At 43.5% G+C, this 17653-nt stretch overlaps 1 protein-coding gene across 1 annotated transcript; it reads left to right on the top strand.

The window, feature by feature from the left end:
* Nucleotides 1–10949: 10949 nt before the first annotated feature.
* LOC136476724 (protein IQ-DOMAIN 5-like) lies at nucleotides 10950–16276 on the top strand. The gene is made up of 7 exons (XM_066474688.1): nucleotides 10950–11258; nucleotides 11373–11510; nucleotides 12107–12352; nucleotides 13000–13227; nucleotides 13447–13560; nucleotides 14948–15437; nucleotides 15672–16276. Exons 2-7 carry the CDS (start codon nucleotides 11412–11414, stop codon nucleotides 15815–15817), a joined length of 1323 nt encoding a protein of 440 aa, XP_066330785.1. The 5' UTR covers nucleotides 10950–11258; nucleotides 11373–11411; the 3' UTR covers nucleotides 15818–16276.
* Nucleotides 16277–17653: the final 1377 nt, after the last annotated feature.

The raw sequence follows: 17653 nt of genomic DNA, 5'->3' as shown, positions 1-17653 counted from the left end.
TAAAATAAAGTCAATCTTGATCTAGTTTGCACACCTCTTAAAAAATCACCAATTATAGTGTCCAATAGATGATCTCTTACAACATTGATTGGTTGAAGCACTTGCACTTGATTGCTTGCATTTGATTGATCACTTGGCTGAGATGATGAACTAGCCACTTGTTGATCTTGCACTTTGTCATCACTAGTACTTGCTTGAACGTGATCATGAGAACCACTAGCTTGCCCATTTGAGTTAGAGAGCATTTGATTCTTGTCATCTTCAACATCAATCACCTCTCTAGGCCTTATATCACCAATGTCAATGTTCTTCATTGCATTGACCAATTGAGTGCCTCTTACATCATCTAGATTCTCATCTTCCTCTTGGGAACCATTTGTTTCATCAAATTCCACATCATGAACCTCCTCAAGAGTACCACTAGCCAAATTCTAAACTCTATATGCCTTGCTAGTAGTGGAGTAACCAAGCAAGAAACATTCATCGCATTTCTTTTCAAACTTGCTCAATCTAGTGCCTTTCTTCAATATGTAGCATTTACAACCAAAAACTCGAAAGTATGCTATGTTGGGCTTTCTTCTATTCAATAGCTCATAAGGTGCCTTCTCTATCATGGGGTGACAATAGAGTCCGTTGCTCTAATATCAAGCCGTGTTGATTGCTTTGGCCCAAAATAAATGACTCACATTGTACTCACTCAACATTGATCTTGCCATGTCAATCAAAGTTCTATTATTTTATTCAACTAGGCCATTTGATTATGGAGTGTACTTAGCTAAGAATTGATGTCTAATTCCAAATTCATCACACAACTCATCAATTCTTGTGTTCTTGAACTCACTTCCATTGTCACTTCTCACTTTCTTGATGGTTGTTTCAAACTCATTGTGAATGCCCTTGACAAATGATTTGAATGTTACAAACACATCACTCTTGTCAACAAGAAAGAACACCCATGTGTATCTAGTGAAATCATCCATAATCACAAATTCATATTTGTTTCCACCAATGCTAGTGTATGTGATTGGTCCAAACAAGTCCATGTGCACCAACTCAAATGCCTTAGATGTGCTCATCATGCTTTTCTTAGGATGCGTGTTACCAACTTGCTTTCTGGCTTGACATGCACTACATAACTTATCCTTTTTAAATGTGACATCTTTCAAGACTCTAACTAAGTCATGCTTGATTAACTTGTTCAACTATTTCATTCCAACATGGCCAAGCCTTCTATGCCATAACCAACTCATGCTAGAATTAGTGATCAAGCATTGTGACAATTAAGCTTCTCTAGCATTGAAATCAACTAAGTATAGATTATTATATCTAAATCCTTTGAATATCAAGTTAGAGCCATCTACACTTATGATCTCTACATCATCCATACCAAATATGCACTTGAAACCAAGATCACACAATTAAGCTACCGATAATAGGTTGAAGTTCAAGCTCTCTACTAGTAGCACATTAGAAATGCTCAAGTTATTGGATATTGCAATCTTACCAAGCCCTTTAACCTTGCATTTGCCATTGTCACCAAATGTGATACTATCAATCCCATTGCTCTTGTTTTCGTTGATTGAATTGAACATTCTTGGATCACTGATCATGTATTGTATGCACCCACTATCAAGCACCCAATGCCTTTCTCCAGCTTTATAATTGACCTACAAAAGAATATCAATTCTTTTTAGGTATCCAAACTTGCTTGGGTCCTTAAAGGTTAGTTACCAAGGTCTTTGGTACCCAAATAGCTTTCTTCTTTGGGTCCATAATTGGTGTACCAATGAACTTAGCCTTCACACCATTGGCACCCTTAACAAGCATATAACAAGAATCAAATCTAATTGAGGATACATTAGGTAGTTTATTCTTGTTAATCTTGCAATATTGCTCTATATGCCCAACTTGCTTGCATCTATTACAAAACCGACCATTGTCCTTCACAAAGCTAACTTTGGGAGTGACAAAGGCCGCCTTGCCTTTCTTGGGGGTATAGCCTAATCCTTCTTTATTGAGAGAAAATCTTTGGCTACCCAAGCACTTTAGCAAGCGGGCATCTCCACCATAGGCATTGCCTACGACACGAGTGAGCTCATTCACCTCCTTCTTAAGGGTATCATTTTCCACCATTAGTGAGGCATCATAAGTGAGACCATCACTCAAAGGTGAAGTAGAAGTAGTGGTGCTACAAGAAGTGTTAGTGAGAGCAACTACAATGAGCTTATAAAAAGATTCATCAATAATATCACATGTTAGTCCCATATCATAAGACACAATCACTTGCTCCTTCTTGGTTTCCTTCTTCTTGACTTGCTCAATGAGAGATGAGTGAGCTTTTTTAAGCTTAGAGTGAGCTTTGCCAAGCTTCTCATGGGCTTCTATTAGCCTCTCATGAGTGGCATTGAGCTCATCAAAGAATTGCTCAAGAAATTTGACTTTCTTGCGTAATTCTTTGCACTCCTTTCTCTTTATCTCAACACAAGTGTGCACTTGCTCACACATGTCCAAGAGCTCCTCCTTGGTGTACTCCTCCTCCTCCTCATCATCATCATCATCGCTCCTACAAGCATCACTTTCACATTCATCATCATCACTCACATCATATTTTACCTTGGTAGGCTTTGCCATGAGGCATGTCGATGGAGTGTCGAAGATGGAGGGCTTGTTGTTGATGGCGATGCTTGCTAGTGCTTTCTTGATAGTTTTCTTGCCATCATCACTAGAGTCATCACTATCCAAAGAGCCATCACTATCCTAAGTGACCACATATCCTCCATCCTTCTTCTTATTTTGGAAGGTCATCCTCTTCTCCTTCTTGTCCTTCCTATGCTTCTTCTTTTCATCCTCATCATTGTCACTATTATAGGGACAATCTACTACAACATGATCAGAGCTCTTGCAATTGTAGCATCTTCTCACATATTCTTTGCTTTTGGTGTGATCTCTTCTGTTTCTTACACCATACTCCTTCATGAATTTGCCCATCTTACGCACAAAGAGAACCATTGCTTCATCATCAATACCACTAAGATCATCATCATCACTTGTTTCTTTCTTGGACTTGCTCTTATTCTTGGATGATGAGCTAGCCTTGAATGCTATACTCTTCTTCTTCTTGTCTTCGTCTTCCTTCTTGTCATCCTTGTCAACCCCTCCCTTTCCACACGGTATGTCTATTGTGTCATGAAATCACCTAGTACTTGGTTATGGGTAATCTTATTTAATCCTCCTCTTATGATAAGCAATCTCAATATCTCAAATCTTGGAGGTAGGCATATTAAGAATCGATGAGAGATATCATCATCCTTGATTTTCTCTCCCAATGCCTTCAAATAATTGACAATCACTTGCAATCGATGGAACATCTCTAGAATGCTCTCATCATCCTTCATCTTGAAGCTTGTCAACTTATCCTTGAGGATGTACAACTTGGCGCTCTTCACCACCGGTGTGCCCTCATATGTTTCATCCAATCTCCTCCACACCTCATTAGCTCTTTCACAATCCTTGATTTGCTCAAACACCTTAGAATCAATGGCATTGTATATGGTGTTGAGAGCCATTGTATTGCATTGCTTGTTGGTTTTGTCTTGATTGGTGGGATTGTTGGGATCAATGATAGCATAGTCATTCTCGATCATATCCCATACTTGATCATTGATTGAACCAAGATACATCTTTATCTTTCTCTTCCAATAATCATAAAATGTGCCATCAAAAAAAGATGGTTTGCCCCCCATATGGTTGAACACAACTTGAGCCATAATTTGACACCGAGGTTGTTAAGCCTTCAATTAAATGGTGACCACGGCTCTGATACCACTTGAAAGGTCCTAATATGACTAGAGGGGGTGAATAGCCTATTTAAAAATCTACAAACCAACTAGAGCAATTTGATTAGTATAACAAATAGCGAAATGCAAACTTGCTCTAGCTCTACAAGAGTTGCAAGCCACCTATCCAACAATTTTAGTTGCTATGAGCACTAAACACACAATTTGCTATGTCACTACTCACTGAGAGCTCTCACACTTGCTACACTAAAGAGCTCCACTAGATGAACTTAAACTATAAAGCAAGCTCTCAATTCTAGCTACACTAAAGAGCTTGCTACAACTAGTTTGCAAGAATATAAATGAGTGAGTAGGATGATTATACTACCGTGTAGAGGAGTGAACTAATCATAAGATGAATACTAAAACAATCACCGGGAGAATACCAAAGGGCAAGAGACAACCAATTTTTCTCCCGAGGTTCACGTGCTTGTCGACACACTAGTCCCCGTTGTGTTGACCAATACTTGGTGGTTCGGTGGCTAAGAGATGTTGCACGAACCTTGTCCACACAATTGGACACCTCAAGAACCTACTCACAAGTGAGGTAACTCAATGACATGAGCAATCCACTAGAGTTACCTTTCGGTGCTCCGTCGAGGAAGGCACAAGACCCCTCATAATCACCATGATCAGAGCCAGAGATAATCACCAACCTCCGCTCGACGATCCTTGCTGCTTCAAGCCATCTAGGTGGTGGCAACCACCAAGAGAAATAAGTGAATCCCACAGCGAAACACGAATACCAAGTGCCTCTAGATGCAATCACTCAAATAATGTACTTGGATTCTCTCCCAATCTCACAAAGATGATGAATCAATGATGGAGATGAGTGGGAGGGCTTTGGCTAAGCTCACAAGGTTGCTATGTTAATGCAAATGGCCAAGAGGGTGACCATGAGCCGGCCATGGGGCTTAAATAGAAGGACCCATGAAATAGAGCCATTAGCTCCTTAGTCCACTGAAAAATGGGACGATCGGACGCGCAGGTTAGATCGACCAGACGCTGGACCCTAGCGTCCGGTCGTGCGATGTGTGCCATGTATCCCTTACATCAAATGGTGATCGTCCGATCTCAATGGTCATCAGTACATTTAAGTTGTGACTGGACACGCTGCTTCAAAGTGACCGGACGTAGGACCTCAGCGTCTGGTCATTTCTAGTAAGCATCTAGAAGCGAAAAATCACAACCGGACGCGTCCGGTCATGTTCGATCGGAGTCACCCAATGTTCGGTCACTCAACGTCTCCTCTATGTAGCCATGTCAGTGGGACCAGATGTACCTAGCCAGCGTCCAGTCATGAAGTAACCCAGCATCCGGTCGAAGACCGATGCCAGCGTCTTCACTGCTTCCACTAACCGGACATAGGACCCAGCGTCCGATCACTACGTGACCAGCGTCCGGTGCACTCTGTGAAAATCTGTCTTTTTCTGTACAGGGCGCCAGTGGCACCATCGGACTGTCCCTCCACCAGTGAAGTTTCTTACCCTTGCTCTTAAGTGCTAAACACAATGTGTATCACCTTTGTGCATGTGTGTTATCATATTTTCATAAAACATTTTCAAGGGTGTTAGCACTCCACTAGATCCTAAATGCATATGCAATGAGTTAGAGCATCTAGTGGCACTTTGATAACTACATTTCGATACGAGTTTCACCCTTTCTTAATAGTACGGCTATTGATCCTAAATGTGATCACACTTGCTAAGTATCTTGATCACCAAAATAAAATGGCTCCTACAATATATACCTTTGCCTTGAGCCTTTTGTTTTTCTCTTTTTTCTTTTCAAGTCCAAGCACTTGATTATCACCATGGAATCACCATCATCATGTCATGATCTTCATTTGTTTCACCACTTGGAATAGTGCTACCTATCTCATATTCACTTTGATAAACTAGGTTAGTACTTAGGGTTTCATCAATTGACCAAAACCAAACTAGAGCTTTTAGCCACCCGAGTCAGTCTCTGAAACAACCTAGGCATCTACCGGGTTGCAGGTTAAGGAGTAGTAGAATGTCACAAGAGGGCTATGTCGACCCTATCACGAACAACGGACCCGAATTTCACTAGATCATACCCGTTAGCGAGCTCACCGAGCGCGTCACTCGAGCCTGAGCGATCGAGGCAAGCGACATTAGCTCAGCCCCTCCATTATGAGAAACTAAGGATGAGGTAACGCACAAAACTCAACCGACCCCTATCAAGCCCATCGGGGCTTAGGGGCTCAAGACACCAAAAACGCCTCAATTGCACCTAGGTCCACAACTCCGACTCGCCCAAAACCCTCGACGCGCTGAAAGGTCCTAATGGCTAGAGGGGGGTGAATAGCCTATTAAAAAAAACTATAACAACACTTAACAAACTAGTTAGACAATTATGAGGCGAAGCAAGTGTTGCGCTAGCCTACTACAATAGCAAGCCACCTACCACAATGCTAGTTTATATAGTTTCTATCCACACAATAGCTATGACACTACACTAAGTTAGTGTGCTCTCAAAAGCTAATTAAAGAGCCACACTAACCAAACTAATAAGCTCTCACAACTAGCTACACTAAAGAGCTTGACAACTAGTTTGTGGTAATGTAAAGAGAATGAGCAAGATGTTTATACTGCTATGTCGAGGAAGGAGCTAAACAATCACAAGAATGAATACCAATGAAGACCAATCATCTCGGAATCAAATAATGAACACAAAGATTTTTTACCGAGGTTCACTTGCTTGCCAACAAGCTACTCCTCATTGTGACGATTCACTCACTTGGAGGTTCATACGCTAATTGGCATCACACACTAAACCCTTAGTAGGGTGCCGCACAACCAACACAAGATGAGGATCACACAAGCCACGAGCAATTCACTAGAGTACCTTTTGGCTCTCCACCGGGGAAAGGTCAAGAACCCCTCACAATTACCACGATCGGAGCCAGAGACAATCACCACCCTCCGCTCGACGATCCTCACTGCTCTAAGCTATCTAGGTGGTGGCAATCACCAAGAGTAACAAGCGAATCCCGCAGTAAAACACGAACACCAAGTGGCTCTAGATGCAAACACTCAAGCAATGCACTTGGATTATCTCTCAATCTCACAAAGATGATAAATCAATAATGGAGATGAGTGGGAGGGCTTTGGCTAAGCTCACAAGGTTGCTATGTCAATACAAATGGCTAAGAGAGTGAGCTTGAGCTGGCCATGGGGCTTAAATAGAAGCCCCCACGAAATAGAGCAGTTGTACCCCTTCACTGGGCACAACACGGGGTGACCGGACGCTCCAGTCATATCGACCGGACGCTGGACCTCAGCGTCCAGTCACACGATGCGTGCCATGTGTCCCCTCTCTTCAAATGTTGATCGCCCGATCTCAACGGTCAAGTGACGACCGTACGTAGCTGCTCAAAGTGTTCGGATGCTGAACCCCAACTTCCGGTCGTTTCTACTAAGCATCTAGAGATAACTTTTCACAACCAGGCGCGTCCAGTCACTCGGCGGCTCCTCTATCCACTACCACGTCAGCAGGACCGGACGCACCCTGTTAGCGTCCGGTCATTGAGTGACCCAGTGTTTGGTCAGAGACCGACGCTGCACGCCCTCTGCTGCCACTGACTGAACGTGCCGGTCCAACCGAGACCAGCGTCCAGTCACTTACAGTGACCTCCGTCTTTTCTATCTAGGGCGTCGGTGGCACTGTCGGACCATCCGCACTCTATGGGCGGACACTCTGCTAGTGAAGTTTCTAACCCTTGCTCAAATATGCCAACCACCAAGTGTATCACCTTGTGCACATGTGTTAGCATATTTTTACAAACATTTTCAAGGGTGTTAGCACTCCATTAGATCCTAAATGCATATGCAATGAGTTAGAGCATCTAGTGGCACTTTGATAACCACATTCCGATACGAGTTTCACCCCTCTTAATAGTATGGCTATCGAACCTAAATGTGATCACACTCTCTAAGTGTCTTGATCACCAAAACAAAATAGCTCCTACTATTTATACTTTTGCCTTGAGCCTTTTGTTTTTCTCTTTCTTCTTTTCAATTCCAAGCACTTGATCATCACCATGGCATCACCATCATCATGTCATGGTCTTCATTTGCTTCACCACTTGGAATGTGCTACCTATCTTATGATCACTTGATAAACTAGGTTAGCACTTAGGGTTTCATTAATTCACCAAAACCAAACTAGAGCTTTCACGCGCTCGACGCCTGGATCCGCTAGTCCATTTCGATCCCTCGGCTACGCCCAATGCCAGGATCCGCGAGCTCCATCTCGTCCGATCCCTAAAAACAACTGCCTCGGCTATGCATGACACCTTGGTTGACAACTTTGTCTTGACTAAAATGCACGCACACACGCCCGCTGACAAAACCCCCAAGCGATTTGGCCTGAATCGCCCGGGGGCTCGGGGGCCACACCCGCGGGTGCGCTCACACGCACCCGCTGACAAAACAAAACGTCCCCCACTAGCAACATGAGAACCCCTCAGACGATTCTACCCGAATCGCCCGGGGGCTACACCCGTGGGTGCGCTCGCGCGCATCCGCCATCAAGATAAAAATCCCTAGACGATTCTACCCGAATCGCCCAGGGGCTCTTATCGGGTTCATAAACTCGAGGTCCCTCATGGACCGGCTTTCTAACAAAGGCTCGCCCCAGTAGACGACGTTGCGAACAACACACAACTCATAGGTCGGCCCAAATACCTAAAAACAGACCAAAAGGACGATCCAAGTCTCCGACCAGAAGGCCTGGCCGAGGAGGAACGACGCTCGCTTTCGACTCTAACCCGCCTCTCCGTCCGAAAGGCCTCGATCCGACTCCAGCCCGTCTCCGGACGACCTCTCCGACCGGAAGACCTAGCCAAACACCACTTCTGACTCTGACTCGCGTCTTCAACTGGGGATGCACCAAACCCCTGTTCACTGCTCTTCTCCAACTAGCGCCATCAGAGCCAACTGGGACCAATCGACCGGGGACGCCGGTTCGGTAAGGACCAGGAAACAGACGGAGAAAATAAGGCAGGGCACTCAAGTCAACCGCAATACCGAGGAACGTACCCTGTACACCTGTAGAACAGTACCCTACGACCTCCCTGGTATGACAGAACCCAAGCAGTGTTGTAGGCGCCGATATTTTCCCTATAGTATTGTGGGCGCCATCAACTCTCGTACTAGATAAACACGGTAAGGCTCCCCCACATGCCTCTAGGCATCAACAGTGTTGTGGGCGAACATGGTAAAACCCCCTGCATGTCTCTCGACATTAACAGTATAGCAGACACCGACGCCTGCCATACCAGAAGAAGACGACACAACCTCCCACGTGCATCTGATATTAAACAGTATTATGGACGTCTACCATCATCTTGTACCCATCGGCGTGGGCAACAAGACTTAATAGCATACGTACTCTCTCTCTCACTTGTAAGGCCACTCCATTCGTCTATAAAAGGGGATGTGCTCTCTCTCAATAGAAAGATCGACCTATCTTTCTCCTTCTCGTTTGTAATCCCATTGCAAATTTTGAGCACATAGGCTCAGGAATAAAGTCATCGACCGACTCAAACTGGACGTAGGGCACGTTGCCTGAACCTGTATAAACCCTGTGTCATTGAGTGCGAGGCTACATCCGATCACAACGTACGACAAAACTACAAATATTTACGTGTTGATCATTTTCTGCACCGACAAGTATATTCTATAGTGTTGCTGGAGGATAATTAGCAAAGTCCATTGGTATGTACTCACTCCATTTAAAAAAATGCAATTCTCACTTCTTGAAGAGCCAAACATTTCTCACTTTAGTTACCTCTATGAGAAAAATATTAATATTTTTTATATTTAGATTGGTTACAAAATATAATTTATATTGAATTATTTATTTATAAATATAAATACAAATATTTTTCCTATAAAATATGTTAAACTTGAAAAAAATTGGCCAGTCTCAAACTTAGAGCTGCCATTTTTTTCTAGGACAAAGGACGTATTTTGTCTATATCAAAATATAGATCAACTTCCGGCTATATCTATGGTTGAAGACCTTCTATAGTTTTGTTTTGAGTTAGTCCCGGTGGATCTTACAGAATTCAATTACAGACCATGTTATATTTCGAGAACGCCGAACAGCTTCATCATGACAAGAATTTGAATCCGGCAACCTCCAAAAAAAACAAATTGTGCCGTCCAACGAGACTTCATAGATCACTGAATGATGACGGGCGTACCGCGTACCACTGTACCAGCCGTGGACTAACAAGGACAAACATGGCGGCATGGCGCTCAATCAACCACCTGTTTCCGAGGAGAAAGAGCATCTCTCGTTTTCCGATCAGTAGCCGACTGCCCGGTTACTGTTCAGTAGCTGCAGCAGAGCACTGATAGTATGATGATAGGCTGATAGCACGTTAATAATATAATCATTTGATTTCATGAGCGGAATCTCGAGACAAACCACACATTTCATCCAGTCCATGAGTGCGCTCTATCATCAGTGTCAGAGAGCAATGTAGGCACAGAAACAATCTTAAATTTCTACTACTTGATGAATTTTATCTGTATAGATGATACTACCACTCGTGGACTTAAAACAGGGTAAAAACCGGCCTAACGCACATGATCCTCCCATGATCTCAGAAGAAACCACTCACAAAAATCTGCAGCAAAGTGATGCCCTCTTTGACAGGGCTCTCTCGACTCCGGCTCTATGCTACAGTGTCAGAGGAGCCGGAGACTGAGGAACTATAAAACATAACTTCTTCAGGCTTCTAATTTATTTTGCGAGGAGAGAGAAAAACAGCTCTCTCCTGGGAGTAGCGGGAGCCCCTGGAAGGCTTGCCAAACATGATCTGAGACTGCTTTCAGGTCACGGTGTGCACGATTCGCTGAACCCCAGCGTGATTTTGTCCCGGTTCTTGGACTCTCGGAGCCCAGCAAAAAGGGCGCCTGAAATTCCAGTCCACTTCCACAGGATGAGGGGAAAACGGCAACAAAAGGGGCTTCTCTCCGACATGCGGTGCAGAAAGTGAAAACGCGAGAAAAGCGCCGTCCTTTCTTGTTTCCTTCCGCCCCCGTCTCTCTCTCTCCTCCGTGCCGTTTCCACTGTTGACTGTTGCCACGCCGCAACCGCAACCGCAACCGCAACGCACCACGCAGGCGGCAGCGAGCGCAATAATGCGCACGCAGAGGAGCACAGCGGCGTCACTGCTGCGGCAGTAATGGCCGCCTGGTTCCACCACGGCGTCTACTAGCGATACACCGAGCCCACCCTTCCTTGGTTCCTTCAACACGCCCCCCTCCGGCCTCCGGATCGCGCACCGCGCCTGCCACCCCCAAAGCGCTCCCGGAATCTTTGCCAAGCGGCGCCGGTTACTGGCCGGCAAGGCGACCCCGTCTCTCGGCCGGCGTTGATCTGGTGATGCGCTTTTCATGGTGTTCTTTTTCCACTCCTTTTCTCCCTCCGTCCTGTGAGATTGTGCTGCATTTTCTGTGCCGGTGCTGATGGAAACCGGAAATTTTGCGTCTTTAGGTTACTATATACGGTTGAGGCGGGCGGAGCGGCGGTGCGATGGGCATCTCGGCGAGGTGGCTCAAGTCGTTAGTTGGGTTGAGGAAGGTGGAGCGGCAGCAGCAGCATTGTAAGGAGGATGCAGATGTTGGACGAATGGTACGCGCCGGGTTTCTTCCAATCATTATGCAGTTCTGGCGTATCTTGGTTCTTAAATTGGTGGTTGGTGCATTCATTTCGCTTATTGCCTAGACCTATGTGGATTATATAAGAATCATTTAGTATCCGAGTTAATTCAATTAAAATTGTTATAGCAGAAAAAAGGGTGAACTATTTAATCAGACTTCTTGATCATATCATGACAAATCCTAGGTGTGTACTGATCATTGTTAGTTATCCATCCTTGACTGAATCAGAATTGCACTTGGTAATTCCTTATGCACTGTTTGTATTAGTTTCGATTTGTACTGCAGAGAGCGTATTGTTAGGTAATTGTTACCTGCTTTGTTCAAAGCTTGCTTAAATACTTGACTTCATTGGCGCTTCTTGAATTCTGAGAACAAAAATTATTGGTGGTTATGCAATCACAAGAGCTTCAAATCAACTGATAGATAGGTATAACTTAGTAACGCCAAACCTTGCCTTCTGATATACATATGGAGGACATATATTTGTGCCACACTTCCCTCATTAACCTGTTATGACTTATGAGTATGCATCATTTTGCTTACGAGTTGCCAACTGGGAAAGTGCAGAAAAGCGATGTCGCCGATCAGTTTCATTTTCAGAATCAGCGCTCTCAAGATGACAGCAGCATTGCTGCACAAGAAGAAACTCCAGAGGTTCCTTATGGAAATGATCCACCTGAAGTTGATTCTAATGCACCTTCATGCTTGGAACCCACTTGTGGTTCAGCTCATGTGCCACTGTCTCAAACTGTAGAGGAACTGGAAGAGATCTGGGCTGCTACGATTATTCAGACAGCATTTAGAGCTTTCCTGGTATGCATTCATGTTGTCCTGTGGATTCCATTTACTGATTCAATTCATGCAAGTGTCGACTCTTGAAAATGTGTTCATCTCTAATATCTCAACAACCTGAATAAGCATTCTTATGCTCAAACACCTCTTTTTTTAAAAAATAAAATAAAATAAAACTCAGTTCTGGTTGTAGCTAATGTGAAGGGCGGGCCTGGTGCAAGCGGTAGAGTCTTACCGCCTGTGACCGGAAGGTCCCGGGTTCGAGTCGCAGTCTCCTCGCATTGCACAGACGAGGGTAAGGCTTGCCACTGACACCCTTCCCCAGACCCCGCACAGAGCGAGAGCTCTCTGCACTGGGTACGCCCTTTTTTGGTTGTAGCTAATGTCAATGCAATTTTCATTTCCTAGTGCAAAAGTAATTCAGCTAATCTTATGTCCTATACCTCTATGTCCATTCATGTTGGTACCCAGTGCTCCTGTAGTGATGCTTGAAATCTGTTTGTTCACGGTCTGATTGTATATTACCATGTGCAACTGCGGAAGTTGGCAATATAAGTTTTCTCTACCAAGGAAAAAAATAGAAATTGTGGAAAGAAAATGAGTAATTTACCATCATTCTCACTTAATACTTTAGTTCCTTATAGTTCCCACTTGTGTTCCTTCTTCAGGCTAGGAGAGCCCGCCGAGCTTTAAAAGGGCTGGTTAGGCTTCAAGCTCTTGTAAGAGGTCATATAGTAAGAAAGCAAGCTGCTACAACACTCCGCTGTATGCAAGCTTTGGTCAGAGTTCAGGCCCGTGTTAGAGCAAGGCGAGTTCGCATTGCTTTGGAAAACCAGACTGACCAGCAAAATACTTCACCAGAGCACACGACCGAGGCACGTGTTAGAGAAATTGAGGTGAGATGCACAAGTTTAAAAAACAAGGCATCCTATTATCTTGTCATTTATTTGGCTGATAGTTATATATGCTGATACTATTTCAAAAATTGTTTCCAAAAGACTATTTCATGATTTGTTTACAAATTACCATATTGTTCTTTTCGTTAGGAAATAACTGGCATTCCAGTACAATGTTCTGGTTTGTTTGTGAACTTTTACCATTGTCTTAAAATGCAGGATGGCTGGTGTGATAGTATCGGTTCTGTGGAAGATATCCAAGCAAAACTTCTAAAGAGGCAGGAAGCAGCAGCTAAACGGGAGCGAGCCATGGCCTATGCTCTAGCTCATCAGGTAGTTTATCCTGCTTCTACACCAACATATGCATAAACTGTTATTCTAGTAATAATATCACTGAAGTAATAAATCATAGATTAGAGTGAATATAATAATATATTGTAACACGTAAAACCTGTTCTAGTCTAAGGGGGTGTTTCGTTTCCCCTCATTCCTTGGCCTGCGTTATGTCTAGACCAGATCGGACGGTTTGTTTGGTTCATCCGCGTCAGAGCCAGGCTACCCTAACTCCGTAAGCCATCCGTACTGAGATAGCCTGTCTATCCCTGGTTCACAGAATCGGGCGACTAAGGTTAGCTAGGCTTTGGCTACCCCTCCCTTCCCGTTCCCCTCATCTCCTGCTTCTTCACTGCCGGGGCAGATGACGTGAACAGCTTGGTCAAGCTTCTTCCTTGTCACCGGCGCGCCTATCCCTCGCAGTGCCCCATCTGCCTCTGTGTCTTGGTCCTTCATTGCTGCAGTTGTACTCGCCCTGTGCTGCCTTGCCGCACAGCGGCGCTGCCCACACAAGTGCGCTGCAGGGCAAGGAGCAGGCATAGGCTGCCCAGCTCCGGTGAAAAAGAGTGCCGAACATGGGTCAATGGATCGATTGTTCTTGGTGCTTTGGTAGAAGAAAAAAATTGAGAACTCGATGCATAGTAGATAGTTGGTCTCCATTGGTAGCTTAGTTCAGCTTTTGGCATGGTAAGTTTGCTAGGTCGATGAACTAGTTAGCCCTGCAGTCTGGTAATGGTTTGTACTGTTAGTACAAGGATGAAGTGATTTTCCAAAGATAGAATCACTTCTGAAAAAAAAGCGTTTGGTGATGTGATCCTTACGCCACCATTATCTTCTTTGATTGGGTTGGAAACGTTAGTGCTTTTTTTATTCCATGCCGACTCCTTGATGTCCTGCATGTCAGCTGAGTTCATGCAGAGCACCCAACCAAACACGATCCTAGCTTGTCAGGTTTAACCATACAACTAAACACCATGGACTTGCCTTATGCTTGCCTGGCTATCCTTGACCAGGTCTAATCTTAGCCAGGTTCGGATGCTTGCTATTGTTTGACTAAGTCTTCCTTTCTTGGGGAACAATTGAAGTTGTTCTTCCCTGTATGCTAGCTTGACAATTAAGATCCTCATCTTTTGCAAATTATTCTGTTTGGTCAGCTCATGGTAGAATAATTACATTCTGTAACAAACATGAGACCTGTACTCGGAAGGAAAAATGGAAGATTCGTGCTTTGGTCCTCCCTGGGAGGCTTGGAGCGAAAGCACATCCGAGAATTGAAATTGCCTTCATCTGATAAAAAACAATAAGAAGGAATCTGCAGTGCACAAGGTTAGTAAGCCTTTCAAATCCTGGCATTCGAAATTCTTAACTTGTTCCCCTCCTATTTCAGTGGCAAGCAAGTTCAAGACAAGCTGCAGCATTTGAACCTGACAAGAACAGCTGGGGCTGGAATTGGCTAGAGAGATGGATGGCTGTTCGGCCTTGGGAGAGTCGGTTCCTTGGCACTTATGCTGCAGATGGCATTTTTGTAGTTAATGAAACCAGGCAACCTGACAGAAGTGCAACGAAGACCCCATACAGAAAACTTGTTAAAAAGCATGATTCAACCCTTCAATCAAACTCATTGAACCACAAGGTCTTCCCATCAAACTCAGAGGGTGGTGGCTCCTCGACAAATCGATCCAGTGGTTCGGCATCAGCTAAATCTAGACTGAAGGTTTTACCCAGAGAAGGCTCTGAGGAAGCCTCATCTCGTCCTTCTGTACTTGTTGTGCGGTCCACTAGTAACCCAAGGGAGAGAACTTCCAGTATTAATTCAAAGGAGAGGACTGGGGACTTGGATTGTCAAGTTCATAAAAGGTTCTCCTTGCCTAGCATTGGTCAGTCTACTACCACCTGCACTGCTTCTAGCATAGCTTCTTTTATATGAAGATTTGGAAGGCATTTCTTGTTGTGCATATCAGCATATGGCATCTGCTCTGTTTTGGTTACTCATACACAAGCTTGTACTTTTGGAAGTAGAATTTAACTTTCAGGCATGGGAAACATTCATATTTACACGGCTGCTTAAAGAAACATTCAAATTCATTGACTTGCTATTGGCGAATTACCAGGTTCAGAAGCGGTTAAACACTTGACAAAGAAAGGCACGGTTAACCGATCCCTGAAGGCCACAAAAGATTCCCACATTCTGGGGTCAAGGCATCATCTTGCCAGTTCCATTGATCCAGTTCCCACTAGAGTTGAGCTGGAGACTTGAGAAGGCATGTGACGCTTGAACATCGCCATGGATTGCACTTAGCAGCCAGATGCCCTTCTTGTCTGTATGACTGCATTGTAACATCCATGTTGTACTGGCGGAGACACTGAATATCGGGGCATGCCCTTGCGGTGTGCGCTTTATCAGATAAAATCAGATGCATGTCCATATATGTTGAGGTTACCATTGGTTTTATTGTTGTATTTGTAAGTTCTCGCTAGGAGATGTAAATTTCTGTCGTCGAATGGTGTACTACTTATTATGTGTTGTCGGTGTATGGTATATTGGTATTGGTATAGTTGTAACACTGAATATCCGGGCATGCCCTTGCGGTGTGCGCTTTATCAGATAAAATCAGATGCATGTCCATATATGTTGAGGTTACCATTGGTTTTATTGTTGTATTTGTAAGCTATCGCTAGGAGATGTAAATTTCTGTCGTCGAATGGTGTACTACTTATTATGTGTTGGTGTATGTAAATCCATTGAACTGTTTATATATATATATATATATATATATATATATATATATATATATTGTATCTGGCGACCGATTACTCATGCTTTAGGCTCCCTCTGGAGCACGGAAAAAAATTCATGAATCATATATATATTTTTTTCTATGCAAGTGAATTGATTCCTATAAATTTCTTACGGTGCCTATGAAAATCCTGTATTTTAAAGGACCTTTAGGGCCCGTTTGATCCTTAGAATTGAATTCATTCTAATAATTATAATTTAGACATAGATTAATTAAACTAATATAGTTATATATGGAATATATTTATATGTTTATTGCTAAGCATACAAGGGATATACTTATATGTTGTATTTTTATTGTAGGGAGATGAGTTGAAGAGTGTGCTATAAGTTAGAGAATAGAATTATAGCATAGTCATCTATAGAATCCATTTTCATCTCCAACCCTATGAATTTGAGATAGGCTTATTTATGAGCTTGGAAATGTTATGAAATGTCAAATTTCAAGCTAAATAGCCTAATCAACTATGTATATTTTAATTCCTCCAAAATAAAGGAATTCAAACGGCCTCTTAGTAAATCATGCGTTCTAAAAGGGCTCTTATCCTTGCCGAGCTCCAATATGCCCAATTTTTTACAATTTGATCTTTTTTTGAAGAAAATTTACGTCTGACCTCGGAGAGACGTAAATTTATTTTTGGACCCTAGGGGTCAGCGTTAGGACTCATGGCTCCGAAGTAACACGTATTACCTCGGAGCCATGAGTTATGGCGCTGACCCCTAGGGTCATGATACGTGTTACCACAACAGATCTGTGGCTCCGACCTCGGCTCCGAGCTCGGAGCCATGGATCCTGGCGCCGAGCATGGATTCAAAACCCACGACAAGTTTCCCTCGTCGATGCTGCTTTCATTTCTTCCTCCTCCCTCTCGGGTTCTTCCTCTCCCTAACCCGCCTAATCTGAATTATAAGCATTATTTCCAAACTGTGATCCAGCAAACCTGGTGGTAGCTAAAGTCAACTTTTGGTATCTCATTGCAGTGGTGGCTCGGGCCCAGTTTAGTTTCCAAAAATTTTGCAAAATTTTTCACATTCCCCGTCACGTCGAATCTTTGGACGCATGCATGAAGCATTAAATATAAATAAAAAATAAAACTAATTACATAGTTTAGACGAAATCCACGAGACGAATCTTTTAAGCCTAATTAGACTATGATTGGACACTAATTACCAAATAACAACGAAAATGCTACAGTAGTTATTTTGCAAAAAAAATTTCATCTAAACAAGGCCTCGAATGCACCGAAAGATTCTGAACTTCTAGTAGAGAATAAGCAAGTAAACTCGTTGAAGAAA

The sequence above is a fragment of the Miscanthus floridulus genome, chromosome 1 (genome assembly GCF_019320115.1).
Source record: "Miscanthus floridulus cultivar M001 chromosome 1, ASM1932011v1, whole genome shotgun sequence".
NCBI classification, from domain to species: Eukaryota; Viridiplantae; Streptophyta; class Magnoliopsida; order Poales; family Poaceae; genus Miscanthus; species Miscanthus floridulus.
Note: the sequence above shows the minus strand (reverse complement) of the source record. Positions and strands in the feature narration are given on the sequence as shown.

What these genes read in the sequence shown, in the direction of transcription:
- LOC136476724 (XM_066474688.1), top strand. Translation starts at nt 11,412, where the DNA reads ATGGGCATCTCGGCGAGGTGGCTCAAGTCGTTAGTTGGGTTGAGGAAG. An exon ending in CCTATGCTCTAGCTCATCAG is followed by an intron (nt 13,561 to 14,947) that starts GTAGTTTATCCT and finishes CTCCTATTTCAG; the next exon opens with TGGCAAGCAAGTTCAAGACA. An exon ending in GTTCTCCTTGCCTAGCATTG is followed by an intron (nt 15,438 to 15,671) that starts GTCAGTCTACTA and finishes GCGAATTACCAG; the next exon opens with GTTCAGAAGCGGTTAAACAC.